Below are 20,396 nucleotides of genomic sequence, written 5' to 3' on the forward strand. Positions count from 1 at the left end.
CTGATAGTTATCCCCAGAATGGCATTGCTACAGGGAATTAAAGAACCAAGTGATTCTGTATTTCTCTTGCTTCACTTTTACTTCATTTCTGCTTTCTTCCTGTGTATTTGTGGTTCCTTACATCTAGAGTGCTTCCTTCTGCCCCATCGAATCTATTCTTCAGTCACTTCTTTCAAAACCAGGTTCCATGTTAATTTCCTTCAGCAGCTTTCCTTGACTAAACCCATTCTAGTTTACTCCTTGTTTCTCTTGAGCTTTAGGGCTTCATGTATAAACTATACATAATATTATCATATACTAGAAAAGTTTTTGTTTTTGTAATTTTATTCAGTTATTTAGTTATATATTTTGTAATATTTCATTATTTATGTCATATTTTATTATACACCCTTGTAACCTCTGATTTTTCCTTCTTATTAGCATTAATTATAACTATTACATAACGTAAATGTATAACCAGTTGCTTAATGTCTGTCTCATCTGTCTCTTCTGTTTATAATGTTTGTATCTCCTGCTAGATTGCAAGCTCTTTTGGCTAATTGTCTAGTGACATCATTGACATCATCAGAGCCTAGAACAGTATACATAGTAAGTGCTCAATAAATAGTATGATGTCTTTGAAATACCATTCAGGATATTAGTAGAATAAAAGTGCTCACAAATGCTTGCTGATTTTTTTAAAACACCATTTTGTCTGGAATTCCTCATACTTTCTGTAATAGTTGGGATGCATTTGACTGCAAGATGCAGAAAACCTAAGAGACTTTTAACACTTAAACCAAAGGACACTTGCTGTTTACTTAGCCCTTAAGTCCAAAGGTGGGCATTTCCAGTACTGGTTTGACAGTTCAATGTTGTCATCCAGGACCTAGGTTTTTTCACCTTTCTCCTAGGCCATCCAAAACTGGTTAGTTTTCAACCTCAGCCACAAGGTGACACAGCCCAAAGATGCTGGCCACATTCTCATATTTCACTGTGCCAAGCAGGAAACAAAGGGAGTGACATCAAAATGGGACTATCTACTCACTCTTGAGAGAATTCCAGAAATTCCCCAGCCTCAGAAGCCTTCTCCCCATTCCAGTGGTGAGAATTGAGTCATGTGCCTGCTTCTGGACTAACCGTGGGCAGAAGGGAAAGCACCGCCATTAATGATCAATCCTGATTCATCTCATTCTTTTCAGCAAAAAGCGAAGGAAACTGCTCGGCATTCGAGCAACATTGTGTCTGCTCTTCTGCTACGTTAAATGAACCACACTAAGGCTCTTTTTTTCTTCAGAACCTTCACGTTCTTAAGATTCTTCAGGCTTTTTCTTTTTTCTCCTTATATTTTAATCATTAAGCCTTTTCCTTCAGAAATTTTTTCTGCTTAAAATTGCCTTTTGAAGCACTTACTTTCTCAACCAAAAGTTTTCTTTCACTGACTTGTTTACATACTCACTTAATGCCTATATTCAATTCCTTTTCTTTTCAAAAGTGCTGAGACATATCACATTTTCTAAAGAGAAATAAGTTTATTTTGCCCCTTCCTTTCCATTCTACATACAAAGAAACATTCTGTTTCTCAACTGTATTAGGAGCCTCAGAGGCTAAGGAGATATCTTCTGCTCTCTTTATAAATGCCAGCAGCATTTTGTGGGTGGGAAATGTACTTGACTTGTCCTTCCCCTTTATGGTTAAACAGAGACATGTAAGCTTTAATAGGAAGCAATAGGAATCAGAGTTTTATAGCCAGGAAGCACTAGTCATATTACAAATGCCCTCTAACTTGTTTATATTCAATTCTTTGCATACTACCTTCTTGCTAGCATCAGAGTCCCAGAACACCATGTATTTCTCACTTCATTCCACCTTTTCCAACATCTTTCACAGAAGCAAGGAAAGGAGCTGGGTTTCCATGGCAACACAAGTGTGACAGTTGAGGGTATCTGGGCATAGGTGAGATAACTCTCAAATTCAGTGGGGAGAGGAGATATGAAGTTTTTCTTTCTTTCTTTTTCTCCCAGCAAGGCACTTCTGAAGCTAAAGAGACCCTGAAGTGTCAGTGTACAATGTTAAGTTTTCACTATTGTACAGATTTACAGCTCTTGGGGAAAATCCAATTTCATTTTATCTCATTTTTATTTTGTCTTTTCCACAAACAAATGAATGAAGACATATGTTTTTATTTGTAAAGTCACTCTCAAAACAGATAGCTCATGCTGGCATAGGAATGAACATGATTAAGGGATCAGACGACAGACACCCGTCTCCCATGCATATCTGCAAAATTCTCTACATGTCCTGACATCCTTTCTTATAGTAGCTAATCCTTCAATCAGCATTTAACATACAGCCTCAAATCAGGTAAGTACCATCATCCAAGACAGAATAGGTGATAAAATATGCTCCTACTCATATTTCTTTTACCTCTTAGTAGTTAAAAATATACCTTTATGCCATTGAGAATGAAAACCGTGGCCTGTCAATATAAGAAATATAAATGAGGTGCAACTACCACAAGGGCTGAAGTCTCTACATTTCTCCTTATCAAGAAAGTCAGCAGTGATGAAAGTTCAGGGAAAAGAACCTGTGATATGCCAAAAAGCTCGCCCACTCTCCATTATGCTAGGTGGAGTGACTAGGGAGCCCACTCACTATTTTTTTTGTGACAACTTCTATCAGATGCACTCCAATCCAGAGCTTCTCAACTTCTGGGGACCTAGGATATGAAAACAGTTGCTTAAGGTTACATTCTGGAACCAAAATGCCAAGGTAAATTTCTTAAAAAAAAGTCACTGGACCTTTACTCCTTGCAAAGTGAATGGTTTTTCAGCTCCACTGTAATGTAAGGTACTACGCACATTGTGATGATCTATACAGAGAGAAACTTTGATGCTTCTTGGCTCGATTTAACCCCCAACAATCCTAGGAACTTGTTATCATCATGATACACAATTTAGATCTTAAAAGAGAGAGTCTGTTTTTCCTCTGCAAGAAGTCTAGCTGTTACTAAGCTAAAGTAACCATAAATAAGCACACGAGTTTTACACAAAATATCAGACTTCTAAAAAGCTAGGTGAAGAGTGTTCACACACATTCTCTTGAAACATCCCTGCCAAAAAAGCTTAGATATGACGCTTCACTTCATATCCATGTGAGCTCTCTTAATTTTAATTCACTTATTCACGTTAGTAGCTTAGGATGAGATATCAGATCCTCTTCGGTTTCAATTCTCTTAAAACATTCCTCTGATTCTTAGTTCTTTTGCAAGCTGCCTTCACTGCTGATTCTGATGGCTCGGATATGACTTCTTATATTTCAATGATATGTAACCAAGAAATAATTGAGTTATATTTTACTACACATTTTGACAGGAAACTTGTCCTCAATTATTTTAAGCAAAAACTTGGTATGTGTTATATTATAGCAAGATAATGCAAACGTAGTTATCCATTCTAATATAACGTAGTGACAGAGCAGTAGAACACTGCTAAATCTCAGTATATCTTTGTAGTAGTGTGATAACTGACAGAAAAGATGGTGAAAGAACACCTGTCTTTTTGAGGAACTCAGACCAAAATCCTCTCGACATGATGTCCTTGTGGGGAAAAGAAAGGGTGAAGAGTTATGCCATGATCAAACATTTAAAGCACGGACATTCGTTATTCCCAAGAAATGTGAGCTAGTAAAGGCTGGGTGCCGACTAGCTCAAGAGACACAGTTTAAGGAAGGTAAATCTAATACGAGTTACTGCAAAATATAATCCAGGAATATCTGGGGATATAATTTCTAAATGTGACGTCATGGGTGGGAGAGAGTGTGTAAATTCTAATGCTGAGAGAGACAACGGTAAGTTTTAAAACTGAGTAGTTAAAAAAAAATGTTTTAGGAAGCACGCACGGAGGAACCATGCAACTGCCGCAGTACGTCTCCTTAAGGACCGGAAAATTTCTCACCCTAAAAACAAAAGTCCCTGTTTTCTCGATTCATCCCACGCTTCAGCCCACATCCCTCAGCACCAATTCCACGCCCATCATTTAGGCAGAATGCCACGGAGACGACCTTAAAAGCGGAATTCATCACTCCCGCCTGCAATACATCTTGCTCCAGGCCAGAACGGGGCACAGCGACCAGCGCCTCAATCTCTGACCCCTCCCAAACCCCACCAGCCCCGGCCCTGTCTGCACACCACCGGCCCTGGGAGGCAAAGGAATCACGAATTCTGGTTGGCTCAGCCCAAGCCTCCATCACTCGTCAGCTCACCTACGATTGGTTGGCAGACGGTGCGCAGGAGCAAACGCCCAGCCGGACCAAGCAACGGGGGAGGTGGGTTGGCTGATCCTGCGACTAGACATTATCCCCATTGGCTGATGCACGGGCGTCACGTGGTATGAAGCGGCCGTCTATTGGCCGAGAATGCCATCATGGGGTCCAGAGACGTAGTCTGGTTGGCTGGGATGAATCCCAGCTTCCTACTAGGTGCCCCAACTGGCTGTTGCTATGAGGTGTCCTGGGCCTTCTGGCTGCGGCTTGGGGCTCCGCTCTCCCGGTTTTTCAAGCGCCCGCCGCTGACAGGGCGTGGGAAGAGCTCGACTTCACTCGGGCACTGAAGAAGGGCGGGGCTGGGGGAAGGTGGGCGGAGCTCCGGCGACGTCACCGGGCGTGGGCCCGGCTTCCGCGGTCTCTGCCCTTCGCCGCCTCCGGCAGTGGGGCGGGTGGGGTCTGTCACCTCTCCCTCAGTGTCCTGACGCTAAAAGCAGAGTTTCATGTCGTTGTGTTTATGCGCGTCCTCTTAAACAAAGCTGCTTCTCGTTATGTTTATACAAGATAAAACCGAAGCTCCAGGGCATGCTGACTGGATGGGGTTGGGCAAGGCCCTCACGCCAAGGCCTCCTTTTGGACCTTGCCCATCTCTGCTTCTCACTGCTCGCTTCAGCTTAAAGCCTGCAGGTTGCTCTGGCCCCTCTAACATCTTGGCTCCGCCAAATTCTGAGCGTGGGAGTCTCAAGTTGACGAGGTTCCCGGCTCAGGCGGACGAACTGCGCATGCTCAGTACGCAGGCCCCGGGTTCGGTGGGGCGTGTGGGGCGGGGTACTCTTGGCCGGCCGAGGTGGTTGTTTATCTGAGCGCGGGCAGAGGCTTCCGCGCGGCGCAGAGCCTCCCGGGAGCGCGCGCGGCCGGTCGCTAGGCGACGGGGTAGGAGGGGCGGGGCTGCGTCTCCGGGCCCCGCCCCGGGCCGCCGGGCCCCGCCCCCGGCAGTGCTGCGACTTGGGCTCGGGCGCGCGCTCCGGCGCCGGGGGAAGCGGCGGCGGCTGGCGGCGGGCGGGAGCTGGGCGTGGAGGCGCGAGGGGCGGGGCTGGCGGGCGGCACTGCGGGCCCACGGCACGGGCGGCTCCGGCGGCTCCCGCTTCCTGCTCGTCCTCAGTGCCTGCCGGCGCCCGCGGGGCCGCGTTGCCGCCCGGCTTGGTCCATGCCCAGGGCCGCTGCTTCCTCCGCCGGCGCCCGGGGGGCCGCGGCGGCCGTGAGGTGGGGGCGGCCGCGGGAGGCGGCGGGGCCGGCCGCCGGCGCAGGGTCCGGGGGCGCAGCGCGGCGGGCGTAGGTCTATGTCGCGGGCGGCGGCGGCGGCGGCGGCCGCGGAGGGACGATGCGCGAGTACAAAGTGGTGGTGCTGGGCTCGGGCGGGGTCGGCAAATCCGCCCTGACCGTGCAGTTCGTGACCGGCACCTTCATCGAGAAATATGACCCCACCATCGAGGACTTCTACCGCAAGGAGATCGAGGTGGACTCGTCGCCGTCGGTGCTGGAGATCCTGGACACGGCGGGCACCGAGCAGTTCGCGTCCATGCGGGACCTGTACATCAAGAACGGCCAGGGCTTCATCCTGGTCTACAGCCTCGTCAACCAGCAGAGCTTCCAGGACATCAAGCCCATGCGGGACCAGATCATCCGAGTAAAGCGGTGAGAGGGCCGGGGCTGCGGGCAGGGGACTTCGCGGTGCGGCCGGCGGCCACTGTCCCGGGGCCAGAGCTCCCTCCGCGGTGCTCCGGGGTGGCCGTGGGCAGGGCGATCTGGCTAGGGAGATGGCTCCGGGGTCTTGTGCTTTATAATAAATTTTTGCCAGCATCACCATCCTCATCATCTTGAATCTCAAATTTGAGTGCTTTGTTTCACAACTCAAATTTGGCATCCCGTGAACCCACAGCACAGTTCTTTGTCTCTTGGATATTATTAGTGGCGCTTGTGCAGAACCCCAAAGGAGGCAAAGTTTAAAACTTGCAGGGGGGAGTGGGGTAGGTAGATTTTTGTTGGGAAGAGGGGAGCTGTGGAAGTATAGTGGAGACATTTTCAGATTGAATAACAAAAAAATCTACCTTTGCAATATTTCACATCAAAAATTGTTCACATATATGCTGTAAAAATGTCAAGTCGAGAGGAAAGAGATCTTTCTCGTCTCATAAAAGATTGAATGGTGCCAAGGTGTTTTACAAAAATGAACTCTTCAATTGAGACGAAACTTTAAAGACAGATTATCAAATTATTTGAAGACATAGCAGTTTCCTGGGATTGAGAGAGTATTAGCATATGGGAGTACAAATATGCCATTCACATTAAAGAATGCGGCTTAATTTTTTTTTTTAGTCTAGCTGCCTTACCGTTCAAAAAAAGAGGAAGCTGAAAACAAAACAGAAGTTTCTTCAAGGTGTGACTCAAGTATTAGATAATTTAAAGTTAATGCAGATAAGGTCTTTCCTGATATAAACTCTTTTCTAAAGTATGCTTTTTAGAAATATGGCTGGTAGCTTAAGTGGCTTAAAATGTTTGTTTTTCTCTTAAATTGACTGAGTATATTGTTTCGATGATTTCAAGCCTTAAAAATGTGATACTATCTTAGTTCAAAGTTTTAGCAAATTATTCTAATTTCTGTTTAATTACACATGAATGTTTTGTCTGGTTCTTGTTATTGGTTAATAATTGCTAATAATTTTGATTTGGCGTCATTTCCTTTTTCCCACCTAATTCTTCCTATAGCCTAACTTGAAAGACATTTACTGAAAGACAGTTGTAAGTGTACTATAGACACAATCATATTTTAAGTCAGTTTCAGTCTGCTCATTTTCAAAGAGCCAGGACCAAGTCACGTGTATTAAGTCAGAGAGTGCTCAAAAATTCATTACCAGTGGTGGATTTATAATGCAACATATGAGATCAAAGGGGAGGCCCTCTCTCCATGCCCCCCCTTAACTCATTGAATATGCAGTTTAATAGCTAAACTAAAGTTTTGTGTGTTATTTCTTTCATTAAATTTCAAACTAGAATAAAGTGAATTTTTTCATGGCCTCTGCTGCTGCCCTAAGATCTATGAATCTGATAAGTTTTTTCTTCTCCAATCTCATTTTCATAATTGCTTATAGTTAACAAACAAACAATTTTGGTGTTAACCTTAATGTGTATATGTCATTTAGGGGCTACATTTTAGTGACTCATATCCTTAATTATTATCCCCACCCAGACTATTCAAAAATAACCCAAACACAACTACAGAACAGAGTAGTCTAATATATTTAACATGGCAATCTTAGGCCATATACGTATATCAAATAGTCAAAGTAAATGCCTCACCCTTCACGTTTAAATATATACATATAATACATGCATTGATAAAGTCGCATACCCAGGGCAAACTTCTTGAGACAAGCCTAGGGAACAGAATATGGCAAAATATCATTGGATAGGGTAGTCCACATGATTTGTAGTTTCTTATGGTTTAGTGCAGATTACTAATAATGGGTCAGTCTGAACTTGGTACAGTTTATTTGTAAACTGGAACAATTTATTTGTTTGCATTGTGACCCAGGAAGAAAAACAGAGTAAAACTCTACTTATCCGGATGTCATCTCCCTCACCAGTCTCAGTTCTTGATGTAAAAACATCATTGATCAGCTGAAAGTGAGTTTATAAACTCTTTTCACTGGAATTCATCCATTGTATCAGTAAGAGTCACTTGGGCCCTTGTGTGTCCTGATAGTTGTGTGTCATCCTAACCTCATCATCTGAGCTCCCAGCCTATATAGCATATGATAAACAACTTACGTTGAAAAAAAGAAAGGATCTGTACTTTATGTATACTACAATATAATATACGTTTATTATGCTAAAGCAGGTATTGAGTATAGTTCTTTAGCTCTTCCCACTTAGAATAAAACATGATTTTCTAATAAGTGAATTTTCTACTCTTTTTGGGGATTAATTTTTAAATTAACCAGTTGCTATATGAGGTATTCAGTAATCATTCCCTCCCCTCTGCCCGCTAGCTGCCTTCCATATTATATACAGCAGTTGTTTGGGGATATTTAATATCACCATAAAGCACATGACATAAATGAAGTGCAGAGAGGTTTGGTATTTTGCCCAAGGCCAGTCACTGATGGAGAGGAGAGTTAAACCATGATCTGCATGAATCCATGTACTCCCTTCTTTTCATCCACACCAGGCTGCCTTTCAACTTGGTGTTTACTGGCAGTTTCAGTGTCTGGCCTTTGGTCTAGGGTAGCACTGATCAATGGAAATATGATGTGAGCCACATATGTAATTATAAGATTTCTAGTAGTTGATTTAAAAATATATAAAGCAGGTGAGATTAATTTTAATAGTACTTTTTATTTAACCCATCATATCCAAAATATTGTCATTTCAACATGTAATTAGTATTCAAAAATTATTGATATGTTTTATTTTCTTTTTCATACCGAGTCTTCAAAATCTGGTGTATAATTTACACTTAACAGCACATCTCAATTCAGACTGGCCATATTTCAAGTGCTCAGTAGCCACATGGGGCTACAGGCTACCACTGGACCACACAGGTATAAGGTGTATATATTTTGGGGGAATGCTTGTTTCTCTAAGCCTCGGTTTCCTTGTCTGTGAAATAGAGCAGAGCATGCCTCTCAGTCTTTGTTAAGATTAAATGAGATAATATATTTTAAGGTGTCCAACACAATACCTCAAACACAGTAATTGCGCCAAAATTCCAGCTGTTCTTTTATTAATAACTTTGTTACCCTACCTTCTTTAAATTTTGTCCTTGATATAAATGTAATTTTGGAGGAAATGAATTTGTGATTGCATGTTGAAATTCCCTACCTAGTGTAGACAAGATGAGACTGAAAAGCAATGCAGGTTAAAACAATCCTTGGAAAAATTTTGTTGGTGTTCTCTTAAAATATTTTTCCTTTTAAGAATCATATGAGAAAGAGCAAGAGAATGAATATTTAACTTCAAGTATAGCACTAAGGTATGGCCACACAGTGAAATGGAGCTTTTCATTGGATTGTTACTGTATGGAATGTCTTGCTTTAAAAAAAATGTAATAGAGGCCCACACTTCCTTATGTGTTAACAGGTGCACGGACATCCATATACATACAGAACCTCCTTTCAAAGCCAAGGGGACCAACTGAAAAATGGCTATATTTATAAATTCGTATGCTTTCTTTTTTTAACTTGACTTTGGATAAGATCACAAACCCAAGGAAGAGTGATAGGGATGCAGAAAATGTTTCAATTGAAATGAAATTCTTTCTGATTTCATAGTTGCTTTTCTCATTCCTCCCAGGATAAGCCATGGGCCTGGCTTGAGTATCTTGGAACATGTTTCCCAAGGCTTGTTGTTCTTAAGATAAAGCCCAGAAATCTTCAGCATGAACCTCCCAGGCCCAGCATGCTCTTGTCCCTGACTGCCTTTGCAGCCTCACCTCTTGTAACCCTCCTCGTCCATTAGATTCCAGTACCCAGACCTTCTTTTACTTCCTTGAAAGTGTCCAGCTATGGGTTCTCTACCTGTAGGAATCATCTACCTTTTGCAGAGTTTATTCCTACTCACTTTTTCGCTCCAGCTTAAAAGTTTTCTCCCTCAGGAAAGTCTTCCCAAACTGAATTAACTCCTTCCTGTCTTCCCACACTCAGCCCTTCCCTCAGTGAGTGCTTCAGACAGCAGACAGCACTGGCACCCTCTACTTCCCTCTTCATGTAGCACTCATCAGTTTAATTATTTGTGTGATAATTTGCATACAGTCCATCTTTGTCATTAAATTCTAATCACATGTGGCAAGCACAGCTCCTGGCACATAGCAAACTATCAAGAAAAATACATTGAAAAAAAGTAGTGTTCAGAAAGAGAGGTATTTTTATTTTCCTTTGGCCTTAGTTTCCCCAAACATTTTAATTTTATAGATGGAAGAGATGATTCTTGAAAGCTCATTTTGCAGATGGAGGTGGTCTTCCTTCATCTGTAACATTCTGTGAGAGTACTTCTATCTAATTGAGGCGACGGGGCAAGAGGCCAAGTTTAACATGAATGTTAAAAAATCAGGAACACGATGTTTTCAAGGTACAGGAAATGACATGGGAGATGCATAGAATATGTTTGTTAGCTGTTAAATAGACCAGACTGGCTAAACTAGAAATTTATATAGGAGCGTGAGAGGAGGTAAAGGTAGAAAACGTAAAGCTAAATTACAAAAGGTCACAGACTTTGGGCTTGATCTTGTAGTCGAGGACCGTGATCAAAATTGTTAAAGCAGTAGTAATAGGATGGTGATGTGATGGCTTAGTGGCAGTAGACCCGAGCCAGGAGGAATAGTTGTGAAACATTGTGATAATCTAGTTTCTATATGAAGTATAAAGATTCTAAATTACCCTGGTGTCTGTAGGAACAAAAAAGAAAGAATGGATGCAAATAATGTTGTAAAGAATGAATTAATCACACTTAGTGGGAGAGGGAGAGGAGAAGGTCAAAAGTAACCTTGACGTTTGGAACATGAGAGAATAGGATTATGGAGGGATAGCTGGGGGAGATTATTTCGGCTTTGGAGATGGTAATCATCCAGATAGATGCACCTAATAAGTAATTAGAATATTTGAATAAAGCCTGAAAGGTCATTTATGTATGGATATGAAGACTCAGGGTCATCTGCATAGTTCAGCTTTGGAGAGGAGATGAAACCTGCTGGATAGAGTATGGAGAGAGAGAAATGAAAGGCTATGGCCAGGAACAGAAATTAGAAGTGAGTATCACCAAGGATAGAACTTGAGAGTTGTGCTTTGTAGAGGAGACTTCATACATTGCAATAGACTATAAGGCATGGGGCGTTTTAAGATTAGAATAAAGAACAGGAAAAGAGTAGTTGATATACACTACCCAAAATGAATGTTACTATTTTTTTATTATTATTTCTTTATCATTTAAGTGGTCACTTTCAAATGGCCCAAATGATTGTTTGCACTTTTTCTCCTCACAATAAGTAAGCTATAAAAACCTCTAAAATGGAGACAAATTGTCAATTGCTACACGTGTATCTTGACCCATAAACAGATTGGTGCTGTGAGCCGAAACCAGAGAACGCATCAGGTGATGTTTGTCCCAAATAAGTGAAACTTCTGAAGTCCACTGCCATTCCTTCCTCCACAAACACCTCCTTTCCCAGTTTGATACCTCCATTAACAAAAATTGTAATCAAAAGCTGGACTCCAAGGCACAGAGCCTAATAGCCGTGAGTCACTTTTGATAGCCCAAAGTTTTTCCTGAAAGGGAAACTTGTTTTGCTGCTTTGTAAAATTAGAACATTACAGGATCGTAGTTTTCTTCTTGCCATCCCAGGATTGAAGTTTTTTAAGTTCATTTCGCAGCTCTAATATTCTGTGAGTACTTCTGTCTAGTTGGGACGATAAGGGAAGAGGCAAAGTTTAATATGAATCTTAAGGAATCAGCAATCTGTGACCTGCAAATCTTGTCTAGTTAAGATTTGGTGATAATTGTATCAGTAAAATGTATAAAGCGAGGAATCATTATAGTGATTTTTTTTTTTTTTAAAGAGTGAGGGGGCAAAAGTAATTTAAATAGTCAGCCAGCCATCCTGCTGCACACAGACAAAAGATGTCAGCTGTCCCTGCGTATTGATAAATCCTCTGACAAGAATGAATGGATGATTTGAAAGGTGACGTAACTGACCACTGAGTGAGAAATATTCAGGCGACCAGGCAAGTGGGTGATGTTGACTTTCTAGCTGTCCTTGAGGAAAAAGTCAGATGATTAATAGGTAAACGTTAAGGAGGAGGTGGAGGAACCGATAAAATGTCTGTAGATGACACAGCCAACAGGAAGACCCAACAAAGTTGGGATCTTTTTATTTGTTAAAGTTTTCCAGTAGTGATATACTTGAGTGATTTAATTTCTGTATGCGGTCTTCTAGGAAATTATATATGGCACACTAAAGAGCATGGGTTCTCGTTTATACATATTTCTCAGCAATGATCTTTACATTAAACTGTGTATACTGTACTTAATTTAAGGGATTTTTTTTTCAAGGATAATTTTTATCATACAGTTTTTTTTGTAGCCATTATCTTCAGAACCTAAGCCCCTGGGGAAGGATGTGTGATTCCATTCTAGGATTTCCTTTGCTTCTGTTTCAACTTTTCCCTGTTAGCTGTTTCTCTCCATCTCTTTTTACCTACAGTTTTCTTACATGCTTATATTTTTCTGGTCTGTGGTATAAAAAGAGTTGCAAGTACTCTAAATTTATTTCTGAAAATATTTGAGTTTGAATATTAGACTTTCAAACAAGATAAAACTAATGGAGACAGAATAGTTAGAAAAGTAAAGATGTTGAGATAGTATTTCTGTAGGAAATGTATCATGAAATTTTAATAGGGTGCAGAAGTATGCCATATATATATTTGCCTTTTTATTTATTTGTTACTTTGACACTTTGGTTCACTATATTAAAAATTATTCTCAGCCTGGCAGAGAAAAGTTAAGTTTCTTAAACATACCTTTATGCTTTACCAGATCAAACTGAGCCTTTTAGCAAAATGATGTCAATAATGGTAATGCTATGATTTTAGACATCTGCATTTCAGTAAAGTGTATAAGTAAAGTACATTGCTGAAGTTTAAGATTATAAAATGTCTAAAAATAGCATGTTTCTAGTTGCTATGATTTTACTGTGGCATATACTGAACATACTATTTAAATATATTTAACTTTGTACTTCTAAAAGATTGAAATCCCTTTGGAAATATTGGACCTCATAGTCCAACTGTTTTGCCTTTTCTTATAGGAAAACTGATAAAAAACAAACACCTATATTAGCCTGATTTTTAATAAGTTTCAGTTTAAATTAAGGGTCACTGCTGTGAAGTAAGTTTTTTTAAGCCTGTAAGTCAGAATCAGGTGATTGAGTACCTGAATCCAGTATCAGTGGCGTGTTACATTGAGTCATGGTTTGGGAAGTCCAGTAACAAAGCGACATTGGAAGTCTTGGGAAGTTTGATGCATTTACTTACTAAATGTTGGAAATGTCCTTATCACACATCCCTGAAAAGTCTATCTGAATAAGCTATTGAAAATAGATTACGGCACGTAAATTAAGTACACTTGTAAATGATACATTCTTGTTTACTCAAAATGCTAAAAGTAGTCACTGACAGAATTGGATAGATTGCTGGGTTTTTTTGTTTTGTTTTTTGTTTAATGTTTTTTTAATATGTTCTTGTTTTCTTAATGTATTTAAGATTCAAAAACATAACAAAATTGATATTTTAGGGAGAAGTACAATGGTTTATAATTTTTACGGGTTTTAAAGATTTACTTTTATTGAGATAGTTTTAGGTTTTTCCGCTTAGTGAAATTGCCCGAGAGAAACATTGTAAACCTTTACTTAAAACATTTAGGAGTATTATTTCTCATAAAACATAATGATTTTATATGTGTATATATTGCAAAATGATTACCACAATAAGTTTAGTTAACACCCATCATCACACACAGTTACAATTTTTTTTTCTTCTGATGAGAACTTTTATGATCTGCATTCTTAGCAACTTTCAAGTATACAGTATAGTATTAACTGTAGTCATCAAGTGGACATTACATCTGTAGTACTTAACTGTCCTCTAACTGGAAGTTTGTGCTTTTAACCACCTTCACACAATTCCCCCTCGCCTTTGGCAACCACCAGTTTGTGCTCTGTGGTATCTGAGTTCAGGTGTGTTTTGTTTTGTTGTGTTTCGGATTCCACGTGTAAGTGAGATCACATGGTATTTGTCTTTCTCTGACTTATTTTACTTCGCATAATGCCCACAGGGTCCATCTGTGTTGTCACATATCGTAGGATTTTCTTCATTTTTACGGCTGAATAATATTCTGTTGTGTCTGTCTGTGTGTGTGTATATATAGACACACACGTATGTATGTATGCATATATGTATACATGGACACACACACACAGATCTTCCTCAACTTACAGTGGAGTTACCTACTGATAAACTCATCATCAGTTGAAAGTATTGTAAGTCAAAAAAGCATTTAAGACACCTAATCTACTGAACACCCTATCTTAGCCTAGCCTACCTTAAACATACTCAGAACACTTACATGAGCCTACAGTTGGGCAAAATCGTCTGACACAGGCCTATTTTATAATGAAGTATTGAGTATGTCCTGAAATTTATTGAATACTTTGTTTAAAATGAAAAATAGAATGGTTGGATGGATACAGAATGGTTGTAAGTATATCGGTTGTTTACCCTTGTGATCGTGGGGCCAGAGAGGAGCGACAGTGAGCTGCCACTGCCCCAATATCACGAAAAAGGATCATACCACATACCACTAGCTTGAGAAAAGATCAAAATTCAAAATTCGAAGTATAGTTTCTACTGAATGCGTTTAGCTTTCACACCATGGTAAAGTTGAAAAATCATGAGTCAAACCTTGTAAGTCAGGGACCATCTGTGTACCACATTTTCTTTATCCATTCATCCGTCAGTGGATGCTTAGGTTGTTTCCCTATCTTGGCTGTTGTAAATGATGCTACAGTGAACATGGGGGTGCAGATATCTTTTCGAGATAGTGATTTTGTTTTCTTCAGATAAATACCCATAAGGGGAATTGCTGGATCAGATGGTAGTTCTGTTTTTAATTTTTTGAGGAACTTCTATACTGTTTTCTCTGATGACTGCACCAATGTACATTCCCACCAACAGTGCCCAACCATTCCCTTTTCTCCACATCCTTGCCAACACTTGTTATTTCTTGTCTTTAAAGATAATAACAGGGACCTGCCTTGTGGCATAGTGGTTAAGTTTGTGTGCTCCACTTTGGCAGCCTGGGGTTTACCAGTTTAGATCCCGGGCACAGACCTGCACACCATTCATCAAGCCATGCTGTGGTGGCATCCCATATACGAATAGAAGAAGACTGGCATAGATGTTAGCTCAGGGACAATTTTCCTCAAGCAAAAAGAGGAAGATTGTCAACAGATGTTAGCTCAAGGCCAGTCTTCCTCACCAAAAAATAAATAAAAAAATAAAAATAGTAATAGCCAGGGGCCGGCCTGGTGGCACAGCAGTTTAAGTTCACACGTTCCACTACTTGGCGGCCCGGGGTTTGCCGGTTCGGATCCTGGGTGCGGATGTGGCACTGCTTGGCAAAAGCCATGCTGTGGTAGACGTCCCACATATAAAGTAGAGGAAGATGGGCATGGATGTTAGCTCAGGGCCAGTCTTCCTCAGTAAAAAGAGGAGGACTGGCAGTGGTTAGCTCAGGGCTAATCTTCCTTAAAAAAACCCGAAAAATTAGTAATAACCATTCTAACAGGTGTGAGGTGATGTCTCATTGTCATTTTGGTTTGCATTTCCCTGATGATTAATGATGTTGAGCATCTTTTTATGTACCTGTTGGCCATTTGTATGTCTTCTTTGGATAAATGTCTATCAAATCCTCTGCCCATTTTTTAATCTAATTGTTTGTTTTCCTGTTGAGTTGTATGAGTTCTTTATATATTTTAGATATTAACTATCAGATATATGATTTGCACATATTTGCCCCCATTCCATAGGTTTCCTGTTCATTTTGTTGATCATTTCCTTTGCTATAAAGGTTTTTGGTTTGATATAGTCCCATTTGTTTGTTTTTGCTTTTGTTGCTCTTGCTTCTGGGGTCAAATCTAAAAAATCATTGCTGAGACCAATGTCAAGGAGCATACCCCCAGATTTTCTTCTAGGAGTTTTATGGTTTCAGGTCTTACGTTTAAGTCTTTAATCGATTTTGAGTTAATTTTTATGTGTGTGGTGTAAGATAGTGATTGTTTCATTCTTTTGCAGTAACTATCCAGTTTTCCCAAAATCATTTATTGAAGAGACTGTCCTTTCCCCATTGTGTATTCTTGCCTCCTTTGTCATAAATCTGTTGACCATATATGCATGAGTTTATTTCTGGGTTCTCTATTCTGTTCCATTGATGTGTGTCTGTTCTTAGGTCAATACCATACTATTTTGATTACTGTCTCTTTGTAATATAGTTTTAAATCAGGACATGTGATGCCTCCAGCTTCGTTCTTTCTCAAGATCGCTTTGGCTATTCGGGGTCTTTTGTAGTTCCATACAGATTTTAGGATTATTTGTTCTATTCCTGTGAAAAATGCCATTGGAGTCTTGATAGGGACTGCATTGAATCTGTACATTGCTTTGGGTAGAGTGGACATTTTGGCAGTGTTAATTCTTCCAATCCATGAGCACAGAGTAGCTTTCCATTTATTTGTGTCCTCTTCAACTTCCTTCATCAGTGTCTTATAATTTTGGGGTTTTAGTTGTTGTTATCTGTCAAAAACCAAAATATTGAAAAAAATAACACATCTCTCTTCTTTTATGTATTTGCTCAGTGGTACTTTCGCATTTTCTTAATCATGGCCCTCAGTAAGAAATACCTTTTACATTGTGACACAATACACACACAGACATCAATGCATATAGTTGAAACCAAAGTTTCGTGAGACAGTAGTTACACTTGTTATGTTGCTTGTATTATATTTTCTATTTTATTGTTTTCTGTTCTATTTCACTGTTTTGAAATGCTCCTCTTGATCCACTAAATTGATCTCATTACATACAATTTGCAAACTACTATCCTAAAACATTTTACTGTAAGAAAAATAAATGGAACTGTCTCTTTAATATTTTGAACAGCTTTCATCTTCTCTTCCTACTTTTCCAGTTTCCAACAATGCTTTGTAAATGCTGCAAAAATGAAATACTTCCCAAGGAGAGTCAGTAAATGCTACCTCTGTTACAGAGAAAGATAACATTTAGTCACTGAACAAAAAGATACATAAAGTCTATCTTTTGAGGAAGCATTTGTTACTGTTTGTTGTGCATATTAGAAATATGAGGGCATAGTTCTCATCTCATTTTGTTTATTCTGGTAAGACAGGGTAGCTCCTGCCTTGTGGAAACTTAGAACAGAGAAAGGGATGTTGTGGTAGGATTCAGACTAGAATGTTGCTTGCAAGGATTCTCCGTTACTACAGCTGGTTGCAGAGGAGGGTTTGGAAACTGATCTTTTTAAGAGGTTTGCTGCGTCTGTCCAGGATGATATTGATTCAGCTCTCCCTTTAAAACAGTGAAAATAAATGAATGACCATAATTATAGATATCTTAAAATCACTTAGTAAAATCACCCAAGAGAAACATTGTAAACCTTTACTTAAATCACTTAGGAGTGTTATTTCTCATGCTTTCCTGGAAGCACCCCCTTAAAAATTAATAATTCAAATGTGGAAATCCTACATCATATTAATAATTCAGTGCATATTAGTATTTTCTTCTTTACTAGATGTCCTTACAGCTCTCTAAGTGAAATCTCTGTTTTTGGATGGAGAATTTTGTTGTAAATGCATCCATCCTTAAGTTTCCAGTGAGCATAACAAATAGCGACTATATTATAAATGTTCTAATTTTGTGCTTTATTGTGCATTTGATCTAATCTTCTCATCTGTGGAGACAGTAGGTGTTAATCTGGTTAAAGCTGAGCTCCAGTACTTACTAGTTATGTAATTAGGGGCAAGTTAACATTATCTGCATCTCAATTTCCTCATCTGTAATATGGGTATAATATAATAACTAATGAGGTAATGAATGTAAAATGTTTCTTTACGCAGTAACCCTAAAATATCAATAACAAAGTTTCATCAGAAATTACAGAACTAGGAATGAAACTCAAGCATTTTCTGACTTTATGAAACAGTATACTGCATGATTTCTTAGAAAGTAGACTCAGTTGGCTTGCCATATCTAGATAAATTGTATAGCTAATCTAGTATTGAAATTCCATTTTTTCCACTCTTTTCTCCTCTGTGTCTGCAGTGCTGGTACATCATGTTCTAGAACTTAGAGCATCCCCTTGAGTGTTGGGGTCTTTGCCTTCCCCTGGAGACTCTGTCAGCTATAGACGGTGACAGTACGTTTTTGTGACTCACAAAGAATTGTGATGATTTTTAATACATATATTTTAAATATAAAAAATACTTTCTAAAAAGTAATCAGGCATGTGATATTAAGTATTTGTTAAATAACATTTTTATTTTTAAAAATGTTGATAATGATAAGAGCACTTTTTATAAATACCAAAAACTATGCATGAGGTAAAGATTAATTTTAACAGTGCTAATGGAGGGGGGTGTGTGTGTGTGTATGTGTGTGTGTATACAATATATTACTATATATATAGTAGTATGTAATATATGTTAATAGTAACATATATAATATATAGTAATGTGTTGACAGAACTTTTTAATAAATTGATTCCAAAAGAACTTTTTATCTGTCTTTCTATAAAAGTCATCACTGTCAACATCAAATACCTTGGTTTAAGCCGCTTCATTTGCATAACATTGCCTTGGGCATTATGCAAAATAAGTACAACATACTATCTTTGTCCTTCTGGTATGCCAGAATGTAGTATAAATGAATATATATTTGACAGAGTAGAGTGAATTATATAGAGAGACAGACAGAAATATATTTTTAAAACAATTTTATTTCTTAAGTTTCAAAATATTTTTCCACCAAAAACATTGCTTTTACCAGGCCAACTTTACTAAGGAATTTTTTATGCATTCTAACTTACTGTAGAAGGTCAAAAAGTTGTCTATAAGACCAATGCCAATAATTATGTATTTATTTTGTTACATTTAGTACATTTTGATCCTCCTTGGAGATGATGTCTTACTTTCTATTTGTATTTGGTTATAAAATAGTTCGAGCAGAATTATTATTTTAGAAAGCCTTAGGAAAATAAACTAATTTATGGAAAATTGAGAGAAAATAGAATAAACTAGATAGTGCCCAGGGAAGATAGCTGGGAGACTAGCTAAGGGTAAAAGTTTGTTATCAAGCATAGTCAATATTCCTTAATAAACAAGGAATAGACTTTATCTTCATATCATTTTTTGTTTGTTTTTGTATTTGGCAAAACTGAAATATTCAATTATATATAAAACTATACTATTCAAAATATAATCGCCCCTCACCCAAATGACCCACATACCTCAGACTGTTTTCTTTTTCTGCTTTAGGAACCAACACTCCAGACAACTTTTGACCACCAATAATGTTGGTATAGTGAAGGACTGGATGCTCATTGTAAGACAAGTGCTTAAATACATGCATGAGTACATACTTGAAAGCTAACTGGAAATTAAGACAATTGTTTAAGTTTATTTTAGAAGAGCGGGAGATGAGAAAAGAGTTTCTCAATGGTTAATTCAGTTCGTGCGTAATACTAATGATGCAAAACTTTTTTTCAGTGGTCTGGCGTTAAGGAGCAGTCATGTTTGCATAAACTCTCTATCTGTTCTTGCTCTCAAATAGCCATTAAGCAGTTTTGGCTTTGGTGTGCTGCTGCCTTTAGTGAGGAAGGATGCAAACAGCATTCCCCTCAGTAGATGCATCAGCTGCACAGAGCACTGCTGGAGAAGGCCCCTCCAGCTGTGTGTGGGATCAGCAGAGCAAACGCTCTGACCCACCGGCAGCTTTTACCCTGAGAGAAGTAGCCAGCGTGCTGTGTTTACCATCGCTGCCTAACAAGTCAGTACCTTAATTATGGTCGGATGCCTCCCAGAGGCATATACATTTTAAAAGGCTACTCTTAATGACTGAACATGTTTACTCCTAAGGCCACCCTGAGCGTATCATCTGGTTTTATCGAAAGAAACACTTGTACGTTTATGGAGGAGGGGATTATTGGGGGAAGGAGATTGGTTAGTTGCTCTCATCAGTACAACCTGTTAAAATAACAAGTCCTGAAGCGTTTCTTTGTCGGCCATGCGGATTGGCTTCTAACAATCCCTTATGTGTTTTCCTTTGAATAAGTACCACTGCTTTGGTCTGTTTCTTTTTCTCCACAGGTGACCATATGTCTCTGTTTACCTGGGACAGTTCGCCTTTATACCTGTTGCCCTGGCACATTTATATGTGGTGCTGCCATCCATCTCAAAAGTGTCTCTGTTTGGGCAATAAATTAGATGATCACCCTAGACTCTTACCTCAGATTCCTCTTTTTAGAATGACAATAGTTTAAAA

At 39.4% G+C, this 20,396-nt stretch overlaps 1 protein-coding gene and 1 long non-coding RNA gene across 6 annotated transcripts in view; one reads left to right on the plus strand and one right to left on the minus strand.

Annotated features, from left to right (window-relative positions):
- The window catches only part of LOC111768619 (uncharacterized), an 84,062-nt gene extending 78,959 nt beyond the window's left edge, over positions 1-5,103 (minus strand). For 2 of the 5 annotated variants that reach the window (XR_011428056.1, XR_011428055.1), the window contains exons 1-2: positions 4,243-5,103; positions 2,635-2,698 (exon numbers count right to left, since the gene is read on the minus strand). This is a non-coding gene — a long non-coding RNA (uncharacterized lncRNA). Of the gene's footprint in view, positions 1-2,634; positions 2,699-3,935; positions 4,186-4,242 lie in introns of those variants that run through there. The other 3 variants (XR_002801079.2, XR_011428053.1, XR_011428054.1) reach the window with 2 other exon arrangements.
- A 374-nt stretch (positions 5,104-5,477) lies between these two features.
- The window catches only part of RAP2A (RAP2A, member of RAS oncogene family), a 49,653-nt gene continuing 34,734 nt past the window's right edge, over positions 5,478-20,396 (plus strand). The window contains exon 1 of the mRNA XM_005601374.3: positions 5,478-5,937. Coding sequence (XP_005601431.2) covers positions 5,624-5,937 — 314 coding nt within the window. The 5' untranslated portion in view covers positions 5,478-5,623. The remainder of the gene's footprint in view (positions 5,938-20,396) is intronic.

Source organism: Equus caballus, chromosome 17 (genome assembly GCF_041296265.1).
Source record: "Equus caballus isolate H_3958 breed thoroughbred chromosome 17, TB-T2T, whole genome shotgun sequence".
NCBI classification, from domain to species: domain Eukaryota; kingdom Metazoa; phylum Chordata; class Mammalia; order Perissodactyla; family Equidae; genus Equus; species Equus caballus.